Source organism: Glarea lozoyensis (assembly GCF_000409485.1).
Source record: "Glarea lozoyensis ATCC 20868 chromosome Unknown GLAREA9, whole genome shotgun sequence".
Lineage (NCBI taxonomy): Eukaryota > Fungi > Ascomycota > Leotiomycetes > Helotiales > Helotiaceae > Glarea > Glarea lozoyensis.
Genome location: NW_007361004.1, coordinates 556,439 through 575,041, shown reverse-complemented (window position 1 = coordinate 575,041; position 18,603 = coordinate 556,439). Strand labels below are relative to the sequence as shown.

General features: G+C 45.9%; 8 protein-coding genes across 8 annotated transcripts; 3 read left to right on the top strand and 5 right to left on the bottom strand.

Annotated features, from left to right (window-relative positions):
• Positions 1-181: 181 nt before the first annotated feature.
• Positions 182-1,107, bottom strand: GLAREA_08130 (uncharacterized protein; the record flags this gene model as incomplete). The annotated part of the gene is made up of 4 exons (XM_008090176.1): positions 182-253; positions 307-539; positions 594-670; positions 719-1,107. 4 exons carry the CDS (start codon positions 1,105-1,107, stop codon positions 182-184), a joined length of 771 nt encoding a protein of 256 aa, XP_008088367.1.
• Positions 1,108-1,586: 479 nt separating this feature from the next.
• On the top strand, positions 1,587-2,675 carry GLAREA_08129 (uncharacterized protein; the record flags this gene model as incomplete). The annotated part of the gene is made up of 2 exons (XM_008090175.1): positions 1,587-2,369; positions 2,421-2,675. 2 exons carry the CDS (start codon positions 1,587-1,589, stop codon positions 2,673-2,675), a joined length of 1,038 nt encoding a protein of 345 aa, XP_008088366.1.
• A 983-nt stretch (positions 2,676-3,658) lies between these two features.
• On the bottom strand, positions 3,659-4,357 carry GLAREA_08128 (uncharacterized protein; the record flags this gene model as incomplete). Its single annotated transcript, XM_008090174.1, has 1 exon — positions 3,659-4,357. One exon carries the CDS (start codon positions 4,355-4,357, stop codon positions 3,659-3,661), a length of 699 nt encoding a protein of 232 aa, XP_008088365.1.
• A 2,203-nt stretch (positions 4,358-6,560) lies between these two features.
• GLAREA_08127 (uncharacterized protein) lies at positions 6,561-7,076 on the top strand (the record flags this gene model as incomplete). Its single annotated transcript, XM_008090173.1, has 1 exon — positions 6,561-7,076. The coding sequence occupies one exon, from the start codon at positions 6,561-6,563 to the stop codon at positions 7,074-7,076; it is 516 nt and encodes a 171-aa protein (XP_008088364.1).
• Positions 7,077-7,500: 424 nt separating this feature from the next.
• Positions 7,501-9,102, top strand: GLAREA_08126 (uncharacterized protein; the record flags this gene model as incomplete). The annotated part of the gene is made up of 1 exon (XM_008090172.1): positions 7,501-9,102. One exon carries the CDS (start codon positions 7,501-7,503, stop codon positions 9,100-9,102), a length of 1,602 nt encoding a protein of 533 aa, XP_008088363.1.
• Positions 9,103-9,639: 537 nt separating this feature from the next.
• GLAREA_08125 (uncharacterized protein) lies at positions 9,640-11,200 on the bottom strand (the record flags this gene model as incomplete). Its single annotated transcript, XM_008090171.1, has 3 exons — positions 9,640-10,511; positions 10,560-10,842; positions 10,898-11,200. 3 exons carry the CDS (start codon positions 11,198-11,200, stop codon positions 9,640-9,642), a joined length of 1,458 nt encoding a protein of 485 aa, XP_008088362.1.
• A 435-nt stretch (positions 11,201-11,635) lies between these two features.
• On the bottom strand, positions 11,636-12,385 carry GLAREA_08124 (uncharacterized protein; the record flags this gene model as incomplete). Its single annotated transcript, XM_008090170.1, has 3 exons — positions 11,636-11,983; positions 12,177-12,205; positions 12,244-12,385. The coding sequence occupies 3 exons, from the start codon at positions 12,383-12,385 to the stop codon at positions 11,636-11,638; spliced, it is 519 nt and encodes a 172-aa protein (XP_008088361.1).
• Positions 12,386-13,880: 1,495 nt separating this feature from the next.
• GLAREA_08123 (uncharacterized protein) lies at positions 13,881-18,332 on the bottom strand (the record flags this gene model as incomplete). The annotated part of the gene is made up of 1 exon (XM_008090169.1): positions 13,881-18,332. The coding sequence occupies one exon, from the start codon at positions 18,330-18,332 to the stop codon at positions 13,881-13,883; it is 4,452 nt and encodes a 1,483-aa protein (XP_008088360.1).
• Between the last annotated feature and the right edge of the window lie 271 nt (positions 18,333-18,603).

The following is an 18,603-nucleotide window of genomic DNA, read 5'->3' as shown; positions in this document are numbered from 1 at the left end:
AACCACTCATCATGCTACCCTCAAACCAGCCCAGTAGTCCGATATGCAAGCTATTCATATTGCAAGGGCAGTAGAGCAGCAGTAAGATCCCATAAGACACAAGTCTTTTTGTCAGCGCAAGATAACGTGAGACGCCATTCTACAAGCCGTCCCTTAACGCCTCCAGGTCGACGGTATTTACTCAATTCCTTTCGATACACAAATCAGTTCGAATAACCCATTTCTCACCCTCGGTGACTTCTCTACCCTCATGCTGTTTGATATTAGATATCAACTTCTGTATATCTTTTGATGCCATGTACTCACCAACATGCAGTCATCTCCATGCTTATGGAGAAGCAGCATTCCTGTCTCTAACTCAACCACAATCTCTTTACCAAGTGTGGACTCTTTGCCTGGCGAGTCGTCTGGATAAAATACTGTCTGGCCACCCTCACACCCAGTCGCGGGGGACGTCAGATACAACAAGATTGTCCAGGTCGTTTTCGCTGGTATTGGTTTCGGTTTAGTATTGATGGTTAGGACATTGCTTTCATCGTCTAGAAGTGTGAGTACTTTGTTTAGTAAAAGCAACAGATTTGCTCATGACTTACAATGGCAATCAAAGTACTGCCCTTTCGAATATCTGTATATTCTGATAGAAGGGTTTAACCCGATGGGCTTTCCTCCCCTTAGCCAGACATTAGCATGTGAAATTTGAATGACGCAGCAAGCATACCATAATTCCGTTCTCTGCTCAGCAGTCATAGCATCTTCTTCTTCCTCGCCCTCGCCTCTCCCACAGACTAGCTCTCTAAGGCCAGTCTCAACCCAAAGTCGGTTAGCAAAAGTCTCATCAACAATCTGAAAGCGATCATTGACTCTCAATGCCTCCCCTTTCTTCGGTTTCCCTGGGGTGGTTGTAAGTGGCAAACTTTTCAAAAATGCCACATAATTTTTACACAGCGTCCCTGTCCAGAAATTGCGCGCTACCACAATCTGCGACTCGACCACAGTCTCGAGGTAGATATCCGATGTTGGCAAAAGTGGTTTGAATACTGGCCAGTCTGGTGAGACATTGGCTTTTGGCGGGGCTGGTTTCGCAGTGGAATGCTGTTTTCTGGGCATCTTGGTTTGATTGAGGCGAGCTTACTAGAGGAAGAAAATAAAAAACGATCGTTTAGTTCTGATTGCGCTGATATGGCTGCCTGGTTGACAGTGTAGAGAACGATGGAAGCTCAGCTGGTGCTAAAGATCGATCATCATTGCTGTGGAAACCCGTGCATGTGGTTTAGGGGTTCAAACCTTTCACGCTCACGACCTCACAACCTTTCTCACGCATCCACAGCATCATGACTTTCCATTCATCAATCAACTTCGATACACAATGCCTAGGAAAGCGACAGAGGTCGTCATTGCAAAAACAAGTACAATTCTCCGCATTCCAGGCGCGTCCACACTGCGCAGTCGTGAATTCCGGCAGGGAGCCCGGCCATCTTAAAAGTCGAACATCGCGTCTTCCAAGATGAACGTAAATGTATGGAAAAGACGTTTATACCTTCCTTTTATTTTACTTGAAACAGTACTATACACTTTTCGACTTCAAGATGCCTTCTAAAGTTCTTCTTCAATTCCTTGTTTTCATCTCAGCGCTGTGCGTTTCCCCTCTCGAGGCCAAGTCGCATACTTTCCACAATCGCTATCATCAAGACCTCAATTTGCGTCAAGAAAATGGGACCACTGAACAAAAACCACAAGTTCCAGAGTTCGATAGACCGTTCCCAACGCACAATGCATCGATAACCGTCATGGCCAGTGGCAGTATCACCAACACGCGTCTCACTACGCCTACTACAACCCCAACTTCCAAAAGCTTATCTAAGTTCTCCATTTGTGCAATATCAGATGTTGACAAGAGCAAGGACAGTCTTTGTATTAACACGGTGCCTTTCACGTCAACGCCTACTTGCTCTACAGTTCTCACCGGCTTCTTCACCAAAATTACCGTGACGGACTGCTCTCAAAGTGTTACCTTTTCCAAGATGGAGTCGTACGCTGTAGCTACTGCTACGAGTTCAGCTTCTACCTCCTCCCGTCTTTCTCTTCGTGCACGCCAGCAAAGGTCTACCTTATCAATGGTCGCGCCTACTGGAACACCCACGGAAACATCTAAACCAAAGCTGTATCTTCAAAAGAAGGTGACTTACTATATCAGTCCTTGGCAAGCTGTTGCTGCAAACGAACCAAAAGATGTAACGGTTGTAACGTGTACATATGATGAGAACAATCTCAGCAAATGTCGTTCATTCGATCAAGTTTGGGTCACGTACATCAAATACGTTCCAGTTACCAAGACGAGCACAATTTCTGTCCAAACTTCGTTCTCAGAAGTAAGATCCACCTATAAGTTCTTGGAATGACCAAAGCTAAACTATCTGTAGCCTGCCGAACTTGCCATAAACCCAACACTTACCATCCCTGTTCCGGCTGGACCATTTGATCTCTCAACTGAACTGGAATACACCACTTCTGAACCGGTGGTCACATACTCAGTTAAACCAAGGAACAGTACCACGACCATTAACCTTAGACTAACTTCCACTATTACACGAACAAAAACTTTGCCTTCAGACAATTCGACTAGGACATTTACACAGACTGTATCGTCGGCTAGCACATCTGAAGAGCCCGAGTAATCGTGAGTAAATGTACTTGAGAATTAGTAATCTTATCTTATTTAGCCATAGCACTACAATAGAAAAGGTCGTGGTTACAGAGCCTTCCATGGTGAGCGTTACCATGACGAGAGGTCGTTAGGTCAGCTCAACTTCTCTTCTCGGATTTATTAGTTTGCTAAATTGTTGACAGTAGAAGAATTGAATCGTATATTCCATTTTTGGAATGAAACATAGATGCACCGAGTATTATCTGCTGGCGGAAGTACCGGGGAGTCTGAGACTCCACATCCGTTGATTCTTTTGGAATATCTATATTAGACTCTTGAAGAGTCGCAAATTTTACCTTCTACATGCAATGTTTCCCAATCAAAGATAGTGGCTAAATATATTGAATGAATCCTGGTTTTGGAACTCAAGAGTGTCTCACCATATGAATCATGCCTGTGAATTCCACATTCTGATCCCTTGTTGCTTTCCGTAAGTGAAATCGCATGTCAAGATGAAATCGTATGTTAAGATAGTATCGTATGTTCAGAACTATCTGTGCATAGGACACTTGTAGCCAGGTGGTAGATTTTCTCAATTACTAACGGTCGCAAAGCAATGCAGGGTTTGGCAAGTTGTTTGGGAGTATGTAAACAGTCATAAACGTTTGTGTCAAGAAATGTAAACTAGCAGGAATCTACTTAGATACAATATGAGCTTGACACAGGTGTACAGTAAGTGTATTAAAAAAAGCTTGCCCAGAAATGCTTTTGAAAGATGATCAGATATCCAGCCCTTGGTACTCCAGTTCGCTTATGAATATCAATTTAAGAGTAAACTTTGTAACAGTCCTCTTGACTCTGCAGTTTCATCTCTAGAATGGCAATTGTCGTCCTGCGGCAGAGTCCTTCTCTACTCTTGTTCAGTAGGCATATGTATGGGACTTCACACAATCAGTGTTTAATTCCTACATGCTCCAGTCAGCTTGGTAATGACGGATAGGCACAACTTACCCTTCAGTCTGGCTGATTAACAAGGATCTTCGCCCCCCAATGTCCATCATAGCGGTACAAAGCAGGTCGCCCTTGAACGTAGGGTAAGTGGTGTGTAGGCACAGCCCAATGTTCATCGATAACACCTTCTAAGGTAGGGTTATCGGCGCGTTTATAGTCGTCCATATTATCGAAGTGAAAGCTGTCCAGATGATCCAATATTTCTTCGTATAGACCATACCAGGACGACCCAAGAATCGGACTAAGCGTCAACACCAGTTGTAGCGCCTTCTTCAGATACCGTAGTATACAAGATTTGTTCGGCTCGACTTGAAGATCTTCTTCACCTGGGATAATTTCGAATTCCCGGAATGACCAAATCAAGTACTGAATTGCGATAAGTGCCAGGGCCCGTCCATCTCTCGGATCACCTTCTTCTTCACTAGAAGCCCATTGGTGTAGAGACCAGATTTGCTCAACCGTACTTTCCAGGGAAACCGCCACCTCTGTACAGAGGGCCACCAGTTTAGCTGATTTGACATGCTGAAAGATCCATTGGAGGTGTCTCCGATGAAAGCTTTGAACATTTAGGCGTGATAGTTCTTTTTTGAGTTTTGTTGCTATCTGCATCTTCGCATGGCCATTGTGGGGCGGCAGTCGTGCTTTCTCAAGTAATATCTTAGAAGCCTCCAGTTGCTTGATAACATTCGAGAGGCTTGCCATGTTTACGGAAGATGATCTGAAGAATGTTAGAGCTTTAAAAGGAAGTAAGCATCTTTTACTTACCAATTTTACTACAATGAGCACGAATATGGAGGCTGTGTAATACTACTGAAGCTGGTTTCCAAGTTTGTGATGTAGGAGAAAGATGTTAAATACGGTCACGTGCTTTAAAGGACACACACATGATTATATATGAACATGGCATTCCTAACACTTTATGAGTCTCACAGCAAAATATTGAGATGGTGAAATAGCAGGCCTCACACATGGCCAAGTCGGCGACCATTGCGCATCAGAATGTAGGCGCCAGGGCATGACTCGACGCTGAAACTGATTTGGAGCCCACCCAAGGGAAAGACTGGTGAGAGCAACAGACAAAAGCAAGAAACCAAAATGTCGCGGGATCAAATTGAATTAGACTTCTTTTGAACCTGCTCAGCTGCCCAGAATACCCCTGTATTGGGGCGTTCTCAGATCTTGAATCCCCTGGACCAGAACCACAGATCTGTATCTGAGCAGGGATAAAAAGCGCCGCGATCTGGCTCCATGCGGGGATAGATTTTGATCATTGTTTAGGCAGAGGAAGGAAGATGCATTCCACGAAGAAGCAAAAATGATGCCAAGAACGCCTCTGTTCAAGCTCTCGTCACCGAGTACCCATCCTTCGGACCCAGCTTCCGCTCGCTCGGCATCCAGTTCGGGTTCTCAGAAAAGGGCCAAAGGGATGTGATAGATTGATATATCCGATTGTTTGTGTAACAGAAACGGTACCCGCGCTGAGATGCCTCAATGAAAACGTAATCCGTGGGACAGAAGTAAGAACATCCCTTGTGCTTGGTGGGGCCCCCGGGTCAAACAGCTGCTGAGCAATGCGGGTTCTTCCAGACGTAAAGAATAAAGAAAATATAGGTAGTGTTGAAACCTGGAGAGGCGAAGTCCCAAGGTTGCTCGCTAAAATGTAGGGGCGTGAAGGAGGACTGACCGCCTAAATGGCAGAACTGTCTTATATGCCCCGCTTTTAATATTGTATATAATTATATACATGAAAAAGTCAACCAATCATAAAATGCTCCGCTGGCGCAATGGTAGCGCGCGAGACTTCTAATCTCGAGGCTGTGGGGTAAGTCTCGATGTTCTATTCTTTGATTGCAAGTAACTAACCAACCGAAAGTTCGAGTCCCACGCGGAGTGTAGAAATCTATTTTTGTTCCAATTTTTATTGTAATGTATTTTATTTTGCCGTTTCTTTAGCAGTTCATTTATAGTTCAGTTTTTATTTTGCTGTTGTTGCTCTTTTGCAATTCAATTAATAGCCTTATATTGTTTTAACATCCTTTTAGTTCTTAGCTATCTGTTTTTAAAGGACTCAATATAGAAAAGTTATAATTTGCGCGGCTTTACCTCCGCCCGAGGGTGGCCCAAGCTCCATAGGGAGAACCACGCCACGAACAAATAGTCGTTCGGTTAGCACGTACCACCCAATTCCTAATTGGGTGAGGGTCAGCAATGTGGTAATTCCAGCAATGTGGTACTTTGGGATTTGTATAGGATGCCACTAAAACTAATTAATTAATTAAAACGCCGTAACACGCGATATAGATTAGTTAGATAGCTAGAATATATTTATTTATACTAAGAATAAAGTATACTTAATAGAATTTATACCTTATACCAAAAATTATCGTGTTCTTGAAAAATGTCGAAATTTTCGGTCGCATTTTCTAGAACTTTATTTTTTTAAGTATAAAACAATAGAAAGTATTATCGGGGGTTAATATTTAAGTTAAAATAATACTAAATCCTTAATTCTAGGTAATTTTACTAAAGCGTTGTGTTTTAATAGAGTCTTGAAAACAGGACTTTTGGTGGTAAACCAAAGTACCACGTTGCTGGAATTACCATATTGCTGACCCTCACCCAATTAGGAATTGGGTGGTACGTGCTAACCGAACGACTACAGAACTGAAAGGCTGTAACTCGCCAGTTGACACACTTGGTAACAAATTGTCTATCTTACTCCCTCACCATTTCGCATTTCGCATTTCGTCGCGGTCCATTCAGCTCCGTGTGTAAGACTGAGGTGACTTGAGATTCATCGTTCATTTCGTCCTCATTGCGCAAGGCAACCTCGGCGCGACAATTTTACCATCCTCATCCTCCTCGACATCTTCAACCTCGAATGGCCTTCCTCCAGCCAACAACGATGGCGCAATCAGAGCCAATTCGAGATCCACAACCCTCCACACAATCCGAACCAAGATCAAACTTCTTCTCACAGCGGTCGATGCGTCAATTGGGCTTGTTCGCAGCAGGGGCGGGTTTCCTAGCCATATCAACAGCCGTCACCCGGAGATCACTTGTTAGAAAATATAAAGCTTCGATACCACGCTTCTATCAGCCAAGCAACCGACCGAACATGGAGGTCAATGGTGCCATGGAGGCATTCGAAGCTCTAAATATAGCGACCATAAATGTTTTGAGTGCAGGGATCATGACTACTGGGGGATTGATCTGGGCGTTTGATATTTCTTCTCTGGAGGATATGAGATCGAAAGTTCGGAAGACGATGGGGGGAAATGGCAGCGCTGAGGACCAAGCAGCGGAGGAGGAGCTTGAAGAGTGGTTTGCTTCGGTTTTGTCAAGAAAGGAGTTCAAACATCTGAGGGGCATGGAAAAGCCAACAGCGGTCGAGGAAGACAAGGAGCAGAAGAAGCCGTGAAAATAGGAGTAGCAGCGCTCGTCGGCCGGTACTGGCTTCGAATAATCAATCTCCTCTCCTGGCACGCATCTTGAAATTCTGATCAGGGCCTCTTAGTGATGTTGAGAAGAACGCAAAGCTATTATCGCTTTGCGGGATCGTCAAAAAACACGCTGGGCCGACAATTGTTTCGGCATCGGGTCACAGTGAAACCGGACAGAGCTCAAGATTATTCTGAAAGTAGCGCGGCTTGCATGGTGGCTGATTTTGATCTGCGAATCCGAGTCACGTCCGGTCATTTGCTCAAAAGATGGCGATTGATAACTCCTGGTCGAATTTTAGCAGCATGCAAGGGCGGGCGTCTTGTCAGACGCTCTTTCTGTCCGATGAGATTTCAAAGGATGACCTTTGCAATAGACCGATGGGATATCCAAGCCCATAGAAAATGGCCAAAGGGCGTACGGGATTATTAGATTGCCGCATTGAAGTGCGAAGGTATAGGCTCGTCTTAAGACCTTCGCGATGGGGCGCTAGAGGGTCCAGGACTCAAGTGTTGTCGCCCGTCCTTGATCTCTCACGCAGGCAAGTGCGCGTACCCGTTAAGCGTTACTCACAGGTGGATGAGGACAACAGCGTTTGTTTCCTACCGAAGGAAGACTTTGAAGATGATGGAAACACCTGCTTGAAGTACTGGACAGATGCTCATGGTGTTGCTCTGCGCGACTCGTCCACAAACGACTTTCAGTACAAGCGAGGCAACAAATTCTGGATTTTTATCACCAACGACAATTCGGGAGATAATGAGAATGTCCCTGTCATCAACCTCCAGACCGGAGAGGAAGGGACTGTGTGCATGGCTGACGTGTGTTGGATGCCCAAGATCGAAGGACCAAATGGAGAACTATGGACATTAGGTGGGCCAGTTCGAAAGATGAAGCAGGCTGGTCCTCGAAAGTTCACATATTGGTCGTATGTCATTTGTCAACAACTGGATGAATCCGTCGCGACTGTCAAAACAGATCAACGCATACCTACAGCAGAATCTAGTCTTGCCGACCGGCGTCTACTCTCGGCTGATGAGTCTCTGCTTCTATTTGAAAAACGATACTGGACTATGGAAGCAAAGAGACCTCGGGACATGACGGTTCCTCTACCGAGTCCTCCCATGACACCGGCACAGCAAGCTGACGAGAATATCACAAAGCGTTCGGGGTACAGTGCCGAACCATCAGAGCCGGCTGCTGAGGCTGATAACGTCGAATTATGGAGGAGGATTATTGACATGGCGAAGTGTTCGACGGCTACACGCATTGGCCTTGGAGAGACTACAGCAGACACCCAAGCGAGTCCAGCCACGAGTCCATTCATTAGCCATGAGGTTCGTGAGCAGTCGACTAGTATCGTATCCGTGGTGGAAGATGACGAGGAGTCGTTGTGCTCATCAACACCCTTGGCTGGTACGCCATCACCAGGGCCGGAGCCGGAGCAATACTGGGACACGCGTCTCACAGCAGATGACTATATAGGAGCGATAATTCTCCAAAGCTTGTCGGAAGGCCAACACCAAATTCCTCGCAGAACTGAGGGAGATTTCTTGCGTAGCATTCAATCCGATACCTCATCCAACATCTTGCTCAGCCGCGAAGAGCTCGTTAGCCTATGCGATCTGCGAGACCCTCAATGCAAATACATCACCACGGCGACATGCAAACACTACCACTCATCACCCTCAAAGTGCTATCTAGACAACGAACCATCCAACCTCGGCACACCCTTGCCACCCCACGAACACTGCATCTCCCGTTTAAGAGCCCTTCCCGATATAGTCGGACCTTGTATCCTGGCTGACATACCATCAAAACGACACGCCTGCTGTTTCTGGAGAGAGGAGGATAGAGTGGGCTGGGAGGATATCTATGAGCAGCAGTATGTGAAGTCGAAGGCGGAAAAGGCTCGACGCACGCTGGTTCAGATGCATGTCCAGTACCATGATAGGAGTCATTGGGTTAATTATAAACCTCCGTGGAATATAGAGCCTGGGAGATGATTATCAAAACACGACCGTCAAAGATGGTTTGCAACTTGGAGGATGGGGAGCGCAGGTATATGTCGGACGAGGATTGACAATTTGTGCTGGAAGGTGCAAAAGCATAGCTCAAGTAAGAGAAATGTGCGAGGAAGGACGAACAGTGCCGCTGGTACAAGTGTTGAATGCCCTTCTGGGTGCTCAATCTCATTTCTAATGTCTCAGGTTGATCCTGTCATCGTGCTGCTACCTTTTCCTACATCCCAATTCTAGAAATACAATATCGGAGTTGATGAGTCCAGTGAGTACATTGGCGTTTGGTTAGGATAGGATATACACGAAAGAAAGAAATTATGAAGTCATGAACCGCGCGTTTTTCAAACTTCTGTTTGTTGAGAATATACATGATTAAGGAAGAAATATATATTTATACACTTTTCAATCCAAAACAGTCACAATTGATTAAACACGTACCGTGAATACATTAAGCTACTTTCATCGCTGGTCTCTATTTCAGAGACATCTAGAAATCTAAGATATCCAACCCCCCACACCCATTCAATACTCTCCACCCTCAGCATTCCCCTCCGCAGCAGCCCTTATCTCAGCTCTCGCCTCCGTACCTAGTCCAACAAGCTCATCCTCCAGACTATTCCTCCTCCCCCAGTTCCTCGGCTGTCTCTTCAGAAAAGCACCGACCGCGCCCAAATACCCTTCGTGTCTAAGGAAATACGCTGATTTCGCTCCGTTACTCCAGAATTTTATGGCGTAGGAAAGCGTGTTCATGGTTTGACGGTGGCCACGGATGAAGGAGCCGCCGAAGTAGATAGTTGATAAGGAGTGTTTCTCGGACTGGAGGTAGGCGATTTGACCAATGTTGTTGGAGATTGCGTAGAGGAGGGACCGAGAGATGTCTGCTGAGGAAAAAGGAGGTTCTTTGGGTGGGAAAGGAATATCACTCTTGTCAGCATCTGGTGAGTCTGGTTGCGATTCGTTGTCGCCGTTAGCGAGGCCGCCGCTGTCTTCTGCTTCTCGCTCAGCTTCTCTTTTCATTCGAAACACTTTTCCGAAGGAACTGGCAATTGTGCTGCTCTTCAATCCTATTTTGCCATAATCTGTTCCGTAGATGTCGCCAACTAGCATGTCGACCTTGGCATTGTCACCTCGTTCGGCCATTCCCAGCATCTCGTCAAAGGTTCGGGATCCTGTAAGGAGTGACAACAGACCCCATAAGGTTCCTCCTCCCAGAGACGTTCCTCCCACCCTCACGTACTTCCGTGGTCCAGATACTTTAATCATGCTTACACCTGAGCCTATGTTGACCAGTAGGTAGGGATAGATGTCGGCTCGTGGATCGGTAAAGTGCATTGGATCAGTCTCGCTATATGTGAACACTTCCCGTGGAATCTCAGTGATGAAGAAGTCCAGACCTATTTCTACAATTAGCATGCGAATGGACGCAGATGACCTCTACCTACCTATTATCAAGCACTCCATTTCATCCTCGGCAAGCACATCGACCCCTAAAGCGTCCCTGATTTTATCATAATATTTGAATGCTCCACCGCCCGTCGCCATAACACACAACGCTCCTGGCTTCGATCCATTGAGCTCCTGCTGCTTGACTTTCAACTGCTTCATAAACTCTACGCAATCATCTATGCGATCGGTCTCGAAGTTCATGAAATTGAGCCGTCCGCCAGGTTCTCGGGAATGAGGTTCGCGTGAGAAGTATACCAGTTTAGCCAAAGAACCGCCAATCTACAAAACTTGTAAGCTGCTGGACACCGAAAGATCGCTGGATCATAGAGCATACATCAACAGCTATATGGCTCACTACAGCTGTATGGTTTGGCAACCGGATGTCCCTGGTATCATGGCTCCCGCCATGGCTATTCCCCCTATCCGGAGAGACTGATTTCTGATCGACAATAAAGGCTCCTTTCACATTGATCTTAACGGACCCAGGATGATTTATGGTGCTGTCAATCTCAGCAGTGTTCGTTCGCATGCGGTTGTGGTTCGCTTTCGAGGAGTCGGAGGGGTCGGCGGGGGTGTGCTGGTCCTCAGAGAGCACAGCAGAGGGTGTGTTGTCATTCTGCGGTGCCTCCGCAGCCATTGCGGGTGTAATGGCACCTTGTGCCAGAACCGTGGATGGATTAATAGAACATTAACTCTGGTTGCGCGCCTCTCATCTTTGTTTTGTGAGGGCAGCTCGGGCGTTTGGCTCAGACTCATCGCGATGGCAATTGAGGTGAGAAACTCAGAAGGATTACCGAGGAGGAAGTCTTATCGATAAGAGCTTCCCGACCTTGATGACCGTTTTCCCGTTTTCCCGACCCCGACAAAGAATAGCACTTGTACGAGTATCATCTCTCCCTCTCTCAGTCTTGCCTTTACCAGTTTAAAGCAGAACAGCAACAATTCGACCTTGAATCTCCAGCATCTTCTAGATGTCTTGATTGTTTGAACACCGTACCAGCTTTTGGTTGCTCCTAGTTCTACCGCATGGACAGCTAGCTGGCAACCGAGAAGTAGGATTCAAGATTGCCTCCTACATCCCTTCGAGAACGTCTTGCTCTTGCCATTGTGCTTGTCCGTTGCAGTGTATACCAATCAAGTAGTTGCAATCATTTAAGGAATCGTCGTTGTCACTCATGGCAGAAGACACGTTCTTGCCAAACACCAACATGCTTTTGCTTGCTTCGCGAAGCCTCCCTGGCAGCAATCTGCGCATCAAACCACGAAACAGCGAAAGCATGAAAGATTTCCATCCGGTTTCCGAATATCGCAAGAAACGTTGAAAAGTTTCAGTGTTTCCAATTCTGCCCTTTGCGCTGAAGTCATGGAGGATCGAAACTTTCACTGTTGGGTCTGGGCGGATTTGCGGTTTCATGCACATCTTTATGCGGCATCAGCCAGTCGTTCCCGAGTTTCAGCATTTGATCGACCATCGTCTGGCTTTTCCCCGGATTCTTCAATTGGAAGACTATTTCATCTTATATGCTCTAGATTCTACATTATCTCTTTCTTTTTCTTGTTATACCATTGCTTCAAGTCCTTCAGACAACCATTTTAATTACACCTTCACGTACTTGTTTTATTTCTTTATCAGTCAGCTCACCTACAACTATTATTTAAGTAATTTGTTAGCATCATTACCGATACTTTGAATCTTCTCCAACATGCTATTCCAGGAATTACCAGCTAAAGGTTGGGCAAATCGGCGGGCACAACGTTGTCTTGCTTTCGCTGTCATTTTTGCGTACGTCTGACCCTCTTTGGTTTTGTAATCTAAACTCATTTTTTTTCAGCTTGATATTTGTGTTTGGACTTTACGAACGACATGCTCTTCCAAGACGGACGGAATTGCAGGTCCAAGGCAAATTCCGCGGAGTGTACACTTATATGTCGAAGCCGGAACATGGAATGCCTCGCCTACCTTTCAGAGATAACCCGCTGCGAAAGTCAACTGAACAGCCCTTCTTTGAGTGGCCGGAAGAGAACGCCTAGACTTGTTATATCCACGAGATGCTCCTACGTGGCATTGACCTAGAGGGCCGGGTGAACCACCAAATGAATAGGCACCGGATAACCTGATGAAGACTGGACTTCGAAGTATTTATCGGAGATTGGGATCACTAGACCTCTTGTCTATTGATTCAAGTTGTATTGTGGCAGAACAACAAAAGTGGACTGGCGGAATATTCCACTTACGCCAAGGAGAAAACCCTTGAAATGCAAGTTCGGCGGTGGAAGTTCACAATTGCTCCATCGAGGAGTAGACCATATCCCCAACTCACCCAGGGCAATGGCTTGCAAGGAGGCACATTTCTAGTGCGATAGCTAAACTGCTTTACGATTCTGCATTGGATACTCGTATTTGAGTCGGCTTTCACATCACAATACTTAGATCCTCAGAATATTGTTGGAAGGATTTGATATGGATTATGCAGCAAAAAGCCGCCAGATCACCTCAACACACCTATCAATCTCCGTTGCGAAAGTTTGTTTTACATGGAAAAAATATGGAAAAGAAGCGCCTGAATTTGTAGAAGCGTCGATACGCTGTTCGGGCGACTTATGATGTTTATGACACATTGTATCATATATAGACTGCAGATAAATATCGAGAATATTTGCTGGAAAGGCTATCTGATGGCGGCTCTGTTTAGTTCATGGAAGTATAAAGACTAGAATTGATAGATTAATATATAAGATTGTAATTCCAAGTTCTGTTCAGTAACCATATAGTCTATAGCTGGTTTCAAGCGCTCCCGAGTGATAGAGTAAAGAACATAAAAGCAATATGTTGATTTGAGATCTAGCCCAAACATTGCCCGAGTATTTGGTCAATAAGTGCATATCACACAAAAGCTTAAAGTTGAAACGTCATTCAATAACTTGATCGGATATATAACTCAACTCCATGAAGCCGAAGAATTCTATCGCAACCCAGCCATCCATACCATTCATGTCACATTTGGGGATATTTCATGTCTAATCTAATTCATCAATTCATAATAAGCTATCAGGTTAGCTAGATGCAAAGCAATGCTATTCATGGGTATTTAATGCCTTCCTTTCATCCAACCGTCCTTCCATAATGCCGCCGAAACTCAATGCAAGAACGCAAAACCAACGCACAATCATAATTCTATGTAAAATATCTCGCCAACCCCGGTCCCATAGTACGGAACCCGCACGCCAGTTTTAGTATTTGTAGAAATCAACGCTCAGTGTCCTCTCGATGGATGTAATCGATAGTTAAAATTTCATCCGTAGAAACAAAGCTTGGATTAGAGAGTGGTAGCCATCATCTTCGCTAATTTGTCAATAGGAGTTTCCTCAATGTCAAGGCTGACGATTTCTTCTTCGAAGGTCTCTTCCTCAAGAATTTCTTCCTCGTTATCCGAATCGAGCAAGCTTCTAGATGGTGAAGTACATCTTAATGCAGGTGAGGATGCTTTCTCGGGAGAGACATAGCCTGGTTCTCCCTCGTCAAGATCGATGAGACTGCCAGAAGGAGTAAGAGAGGAAGGGGTGACTTCAGTCTTTTGGATCGATGTAGAAGTCTCGTCAGGCAACGTAGTTTGGACTGCTTTCGAATGTGGCTTCGTCGTAAAACCATCAATATGAGGCTGGGCAATAAAGCTGTCGGAACCAGACTCGGAGTAGGACGATCTCGGAGCTGGAGAGCCCTTGCCACTGCCAGAGTTTAAGTCCATGTCATCGTTGTCGAGATCGCCCAGCTGTTCGCTGGCCTCGTCATGTTCGCCGTCGTCAGAATGGTCATCGATCAACACCTCCGGTCTGAAAAGATCGAGAACCTCACCACGGTGTACGACCAAACCATTTTCTTGTCGAATGACATCGTCGGCGACTGGCATGCGGTTTCGCGCTTTGTCAACCTTTGAGACAAATTGCTCAGAAAGGTCGACTTGGTTCTCCTCGTCGTCCTTCCCTGTTGCGATACGGGTAAGAACATTCTCGAAAAGCCAAGGAAATGATATTAAAGGCATGGTTTCTGACTCCATCTTTCTGGCTGGCACGTCTCTTCCTCCTACTAGCTTCGTAGATGCGCACTCAGCAAGAGCACAATCCAGTTCCTCTTTGGTGACCTTATACATTCCCGCGACAAAGGGACCAAGAGTGGAGAATTCTTTCCCAGCATATTCGATCACGAGTGCTCGAAATTGTTCTTTTAGACCTTCGGATATGCGTCCCATTTCTTCCCCTAGCTTGTAGTCCGATCCCACGCGTGGCTTTGAGAGCACAAATGTAGACCACACCTCGAATTCCGTTTTGATTTCTTGCTGAGCCATGATTCTTCGCATGTGAACATCGTATTTGGATTTTAATTGGCGGGCCTTTTTCAAAGCTGCATCCTCAAATTTATAAGCAGTTAGGATACGTCGGTCGAAAGGAACTTTCCACTGAGGTAAAAAATTGATACGTTCCACCTGGTTATACAGCTGACCAAGAATAGTAGTCGACTCATAAAGTTGATCCTTTCTCTTGTGTCTCTTTTCCATGAAGTGTGGCCAACGCCGTGGCTGCAGGTCCTTTGGCATCTCGGCCGCGTGGCCTGATTTTACATAGTCCACTGCCTTTGAATGGAGATGTGCGAGCTGAATACACTTTGGATTTTTGGCACCACCAGGAAGCTGATCAGCTTGAGCTAGATGTGCATGGGCGATCTGCGGAAGAGAATCGTTCTTCATGTATCTGACAAAATGTTGCATAAGATCTTTTACCGCAACTGGATTCCGTTGTGATTTTGCTGGAGGTGCGTCGTAATCCATTGGAGAGCAGTTCCACTCGTGTGGTTGTAAATCCTTGTCCCATATGACAAAGTAATCATCGCCATCAAGGTCACCGCCAGAGCACATACTAGGTACATCTCGATCTCCACAGGAAGGGAAAACCACAACATCGCGTAAGTGGTGTAAAGCTGGAACGTCAATGGCCTGGCAGATTCTAAGATCCCCGGGATGTAGCGAGGGATTCCTGCCAACTAGGCAAATACCCTCGATGACATTGTATACAGGGTTTTTGGGGTCACATCCGTGGACAGGGACTTGGATGAATATCTGGGGTAGTTGCTCCTCGGGAATCGCATCGCCCTCTGTACTCGGTGCTTTGTATCCACGCAGCGTGTGTGTCTCGTCGACACAGCCAAATACAAATGCGCCCTTCTCCACGACAATCTTAGCTTTTTCCTTCAGAAGCTTGATCGACCAGGACCTCCAAAGGTGCAATAATGAAGAGACGAACGGATCTTTAATGTCGCTACTAATCATCTTCGCGATGTTTATCGTCATACGATTATCGTCGATGAATCTGCAGAGGAGCTCGATTGCTAGGTTGTCATTCTCCATGGCATTCTGATAGCCGCTAAGTTGCTCTTTCATCATCTTCAGGAAGACGCCATCACCCACTCCCAGATTAGAGAGAAGCGTGATGGTTTGCCGATTTAAGGTAGCACAGGAGTATTGTGAGCACCTAATAATCTCGAGGCCGTTATACACAGCTGTAAACTTTTGCTGACTCTTACGGATATGGACTTCTCGATCTTTAGCATCGGGCCACGTAACAAGAATACCTTTGCAGCCACCCAGGCGAAATTGGAAAGCGCTTGGCTCATGTGCTACGTGCAACCCGAGCTCGGCGGTGATCATTTGGGCTAAAAATGGTGAAATTTTACCCACACCGTCGCTATAAGTATACTTTCCATGCTCAATATCCGGGATCGTCACTATTGTAGGCGCTGACAATCCGTTGATAGCACGAGTAGTAGAGAAGCATTGGCCCAATCTCGCTGCATATTTCGCTGGAACGTTGATATGAGTGAAATTTCCCATCCAGTCGCGAATGTCATTACAGGTCAGATGTTCATCCTCGCAGAAGAAATAGGCGCCATTTTCTCGAAATTGTGAATTTCCGAAAGCCAGGAACTTGTAATGTCGATCACCTATGCGTATGCCATTGGCCAACGTCCGGTAGACTCGAGTGAAGATCTCGTCATTTCGTTGCTTGACACATGAGTTTATTTTACCCTCGAAAGACTCATCGGTAAATTGGACTCTGAGGAACCGACCATCATGGTTTTCCCTGGAGTAGTGTCTAAGTACGCGATTGGTGGTCTCGACAGTCGGGGAGCTGAACAGGATAGTGCTTGGCGTGATAGTTGCTTTGCGCGAATATGCACAATAGTGCGGAATGTCGGTCTTTACAGAAAATGCTAAGGCCTCAGGGCTGTTAAACAGGTGAAGTGGTTCATAGATGCGCTTGTCGTTCTCAGCGACATATTCCAAGATGTTTCTCGCTGTCGACGCGTCACTCTTGGCGAGCTCAGCCAGCTTCTCAATAAACTCTCGGTCGAGATTGTACTCGTTCAAGAGTTCTCGGGATATGCACACTTCCAACTGGTAGCGAACCTCGAAAGGCAAGGAGATTATTGACGAGTCTTCTGCGAGATGATCAGCAGCGGATTGACCGAATTGCGGAGGGTTGATCATTGTCCATAGGCTAGCAGGCCTTCCCGAAATTATATTCAGTTCGTTGAGAGGAACAATATCCACATTGTGATCCTCCAAGGCTTGTTTCATGTTGCTGTATAGAGTTGTATGCTTTAGATCCGTTGTAAAGTCGAAAACGTAAGATGTCCATCGTCCAATATCGATGACTGGGCGATCTTTTTGAAGAGCAATGGGAGCTGACCCAAGTAGATAAGGATCGTAGACAATATCAGTCTGGCGGTACCATCCATCATCGAAGTCAGACCATTGTAAAGCGTCAGAAGAATGACATTGGGGATCTTCTTCTCGCTTGCGGTTGAATTGAGGTGGGGAGCTGAGGGATATCGCAAGCTGGAATGTGTTGCCCTTTGCCGGTACTTCGTGGATGACTTTGAGTTGATCGAAGGGAATTTGAAACATGTATTTATTTATACGATCCAACTCTCCTACTGGATGTGTGCCGACGAAAGTAGATCCTGGCCCATGTCGAGGGTCCAAATTCTTCACAACAAATTCCACCGTCAGCTTCTTGCGAAATGCGTCGACGCTAAACTTCAAATCTTTGAGACACCTTGTTCGATATATAGTATGTTGAGACATCATAATATCGGGTTTTACCATAACTCCAAAGCGCATCTTGGTAGGCAGAAGAGGCATTACCTGGGGGTATCGAATATGATGCTTGACTGGGCTTGTCATCATGAAATCCCTGCCTCGCTCGTTGACGAGATCAACTCTAACATTGTAAGATGAGTCGTCAACGGCTATCATCTGGTACGTCTTAGATTGCCAAAAGCATTCCACGCCAGTCGAGAACTTGATCTTTCCTCTGCCGTTACGTAGTCCCTCGGATAGCTCAAAAATATCAATGAAGACGATGTTGCCATATTTCGAAAAGTTCCGATGGATATTCCACGTCGTTTCATTCGGTCGAAGGCCACTCAATATGACTTGAACTTGTGGCCAATTGGCCCAGGGCTCTTCCTTTTTCCTCCTCATGGGAGGTAGCTTATTCAATGCTTGGCGGCTGCCAGCGGTGGTATTGTACCTGGTTGAGGCATTTGCATTTGGCCTTCGTGAAGCAGGTCTTTGGATGATTGGCCGTTCACGCCGTCCCAAGTTGTAGCTCTGAGGCGCAGGAGAGCGCTGCGTAGGCGACTGCATCATGTGAGATCGATGAGCCGTGGGCTGTCCGTGAGATGGGTAAGATAGATGGGTAGCGGTCGACATTTGAAGACGAAGTTCGGTTTTCGAAACACGACTTCGGCTTCGAAGCGATACTGGGCATGTGAATTCCGAAGATGAAGTCTTCTTGTGTGTGATGGCTGTTGTTGAACTAAAGCTTGTTCAGGCGCTTTACTCAATCTGCGACAATGGGGTTGTCAATATCTTGACACCGAGATAGAAAATCCGTATTGGTAGAAATGACGAAAGGTGATGGAAGGAAAGAGGTTGACTGTTCAGATCGATTAGCTGAAGTATCTCCTGTAGCACAGGATAC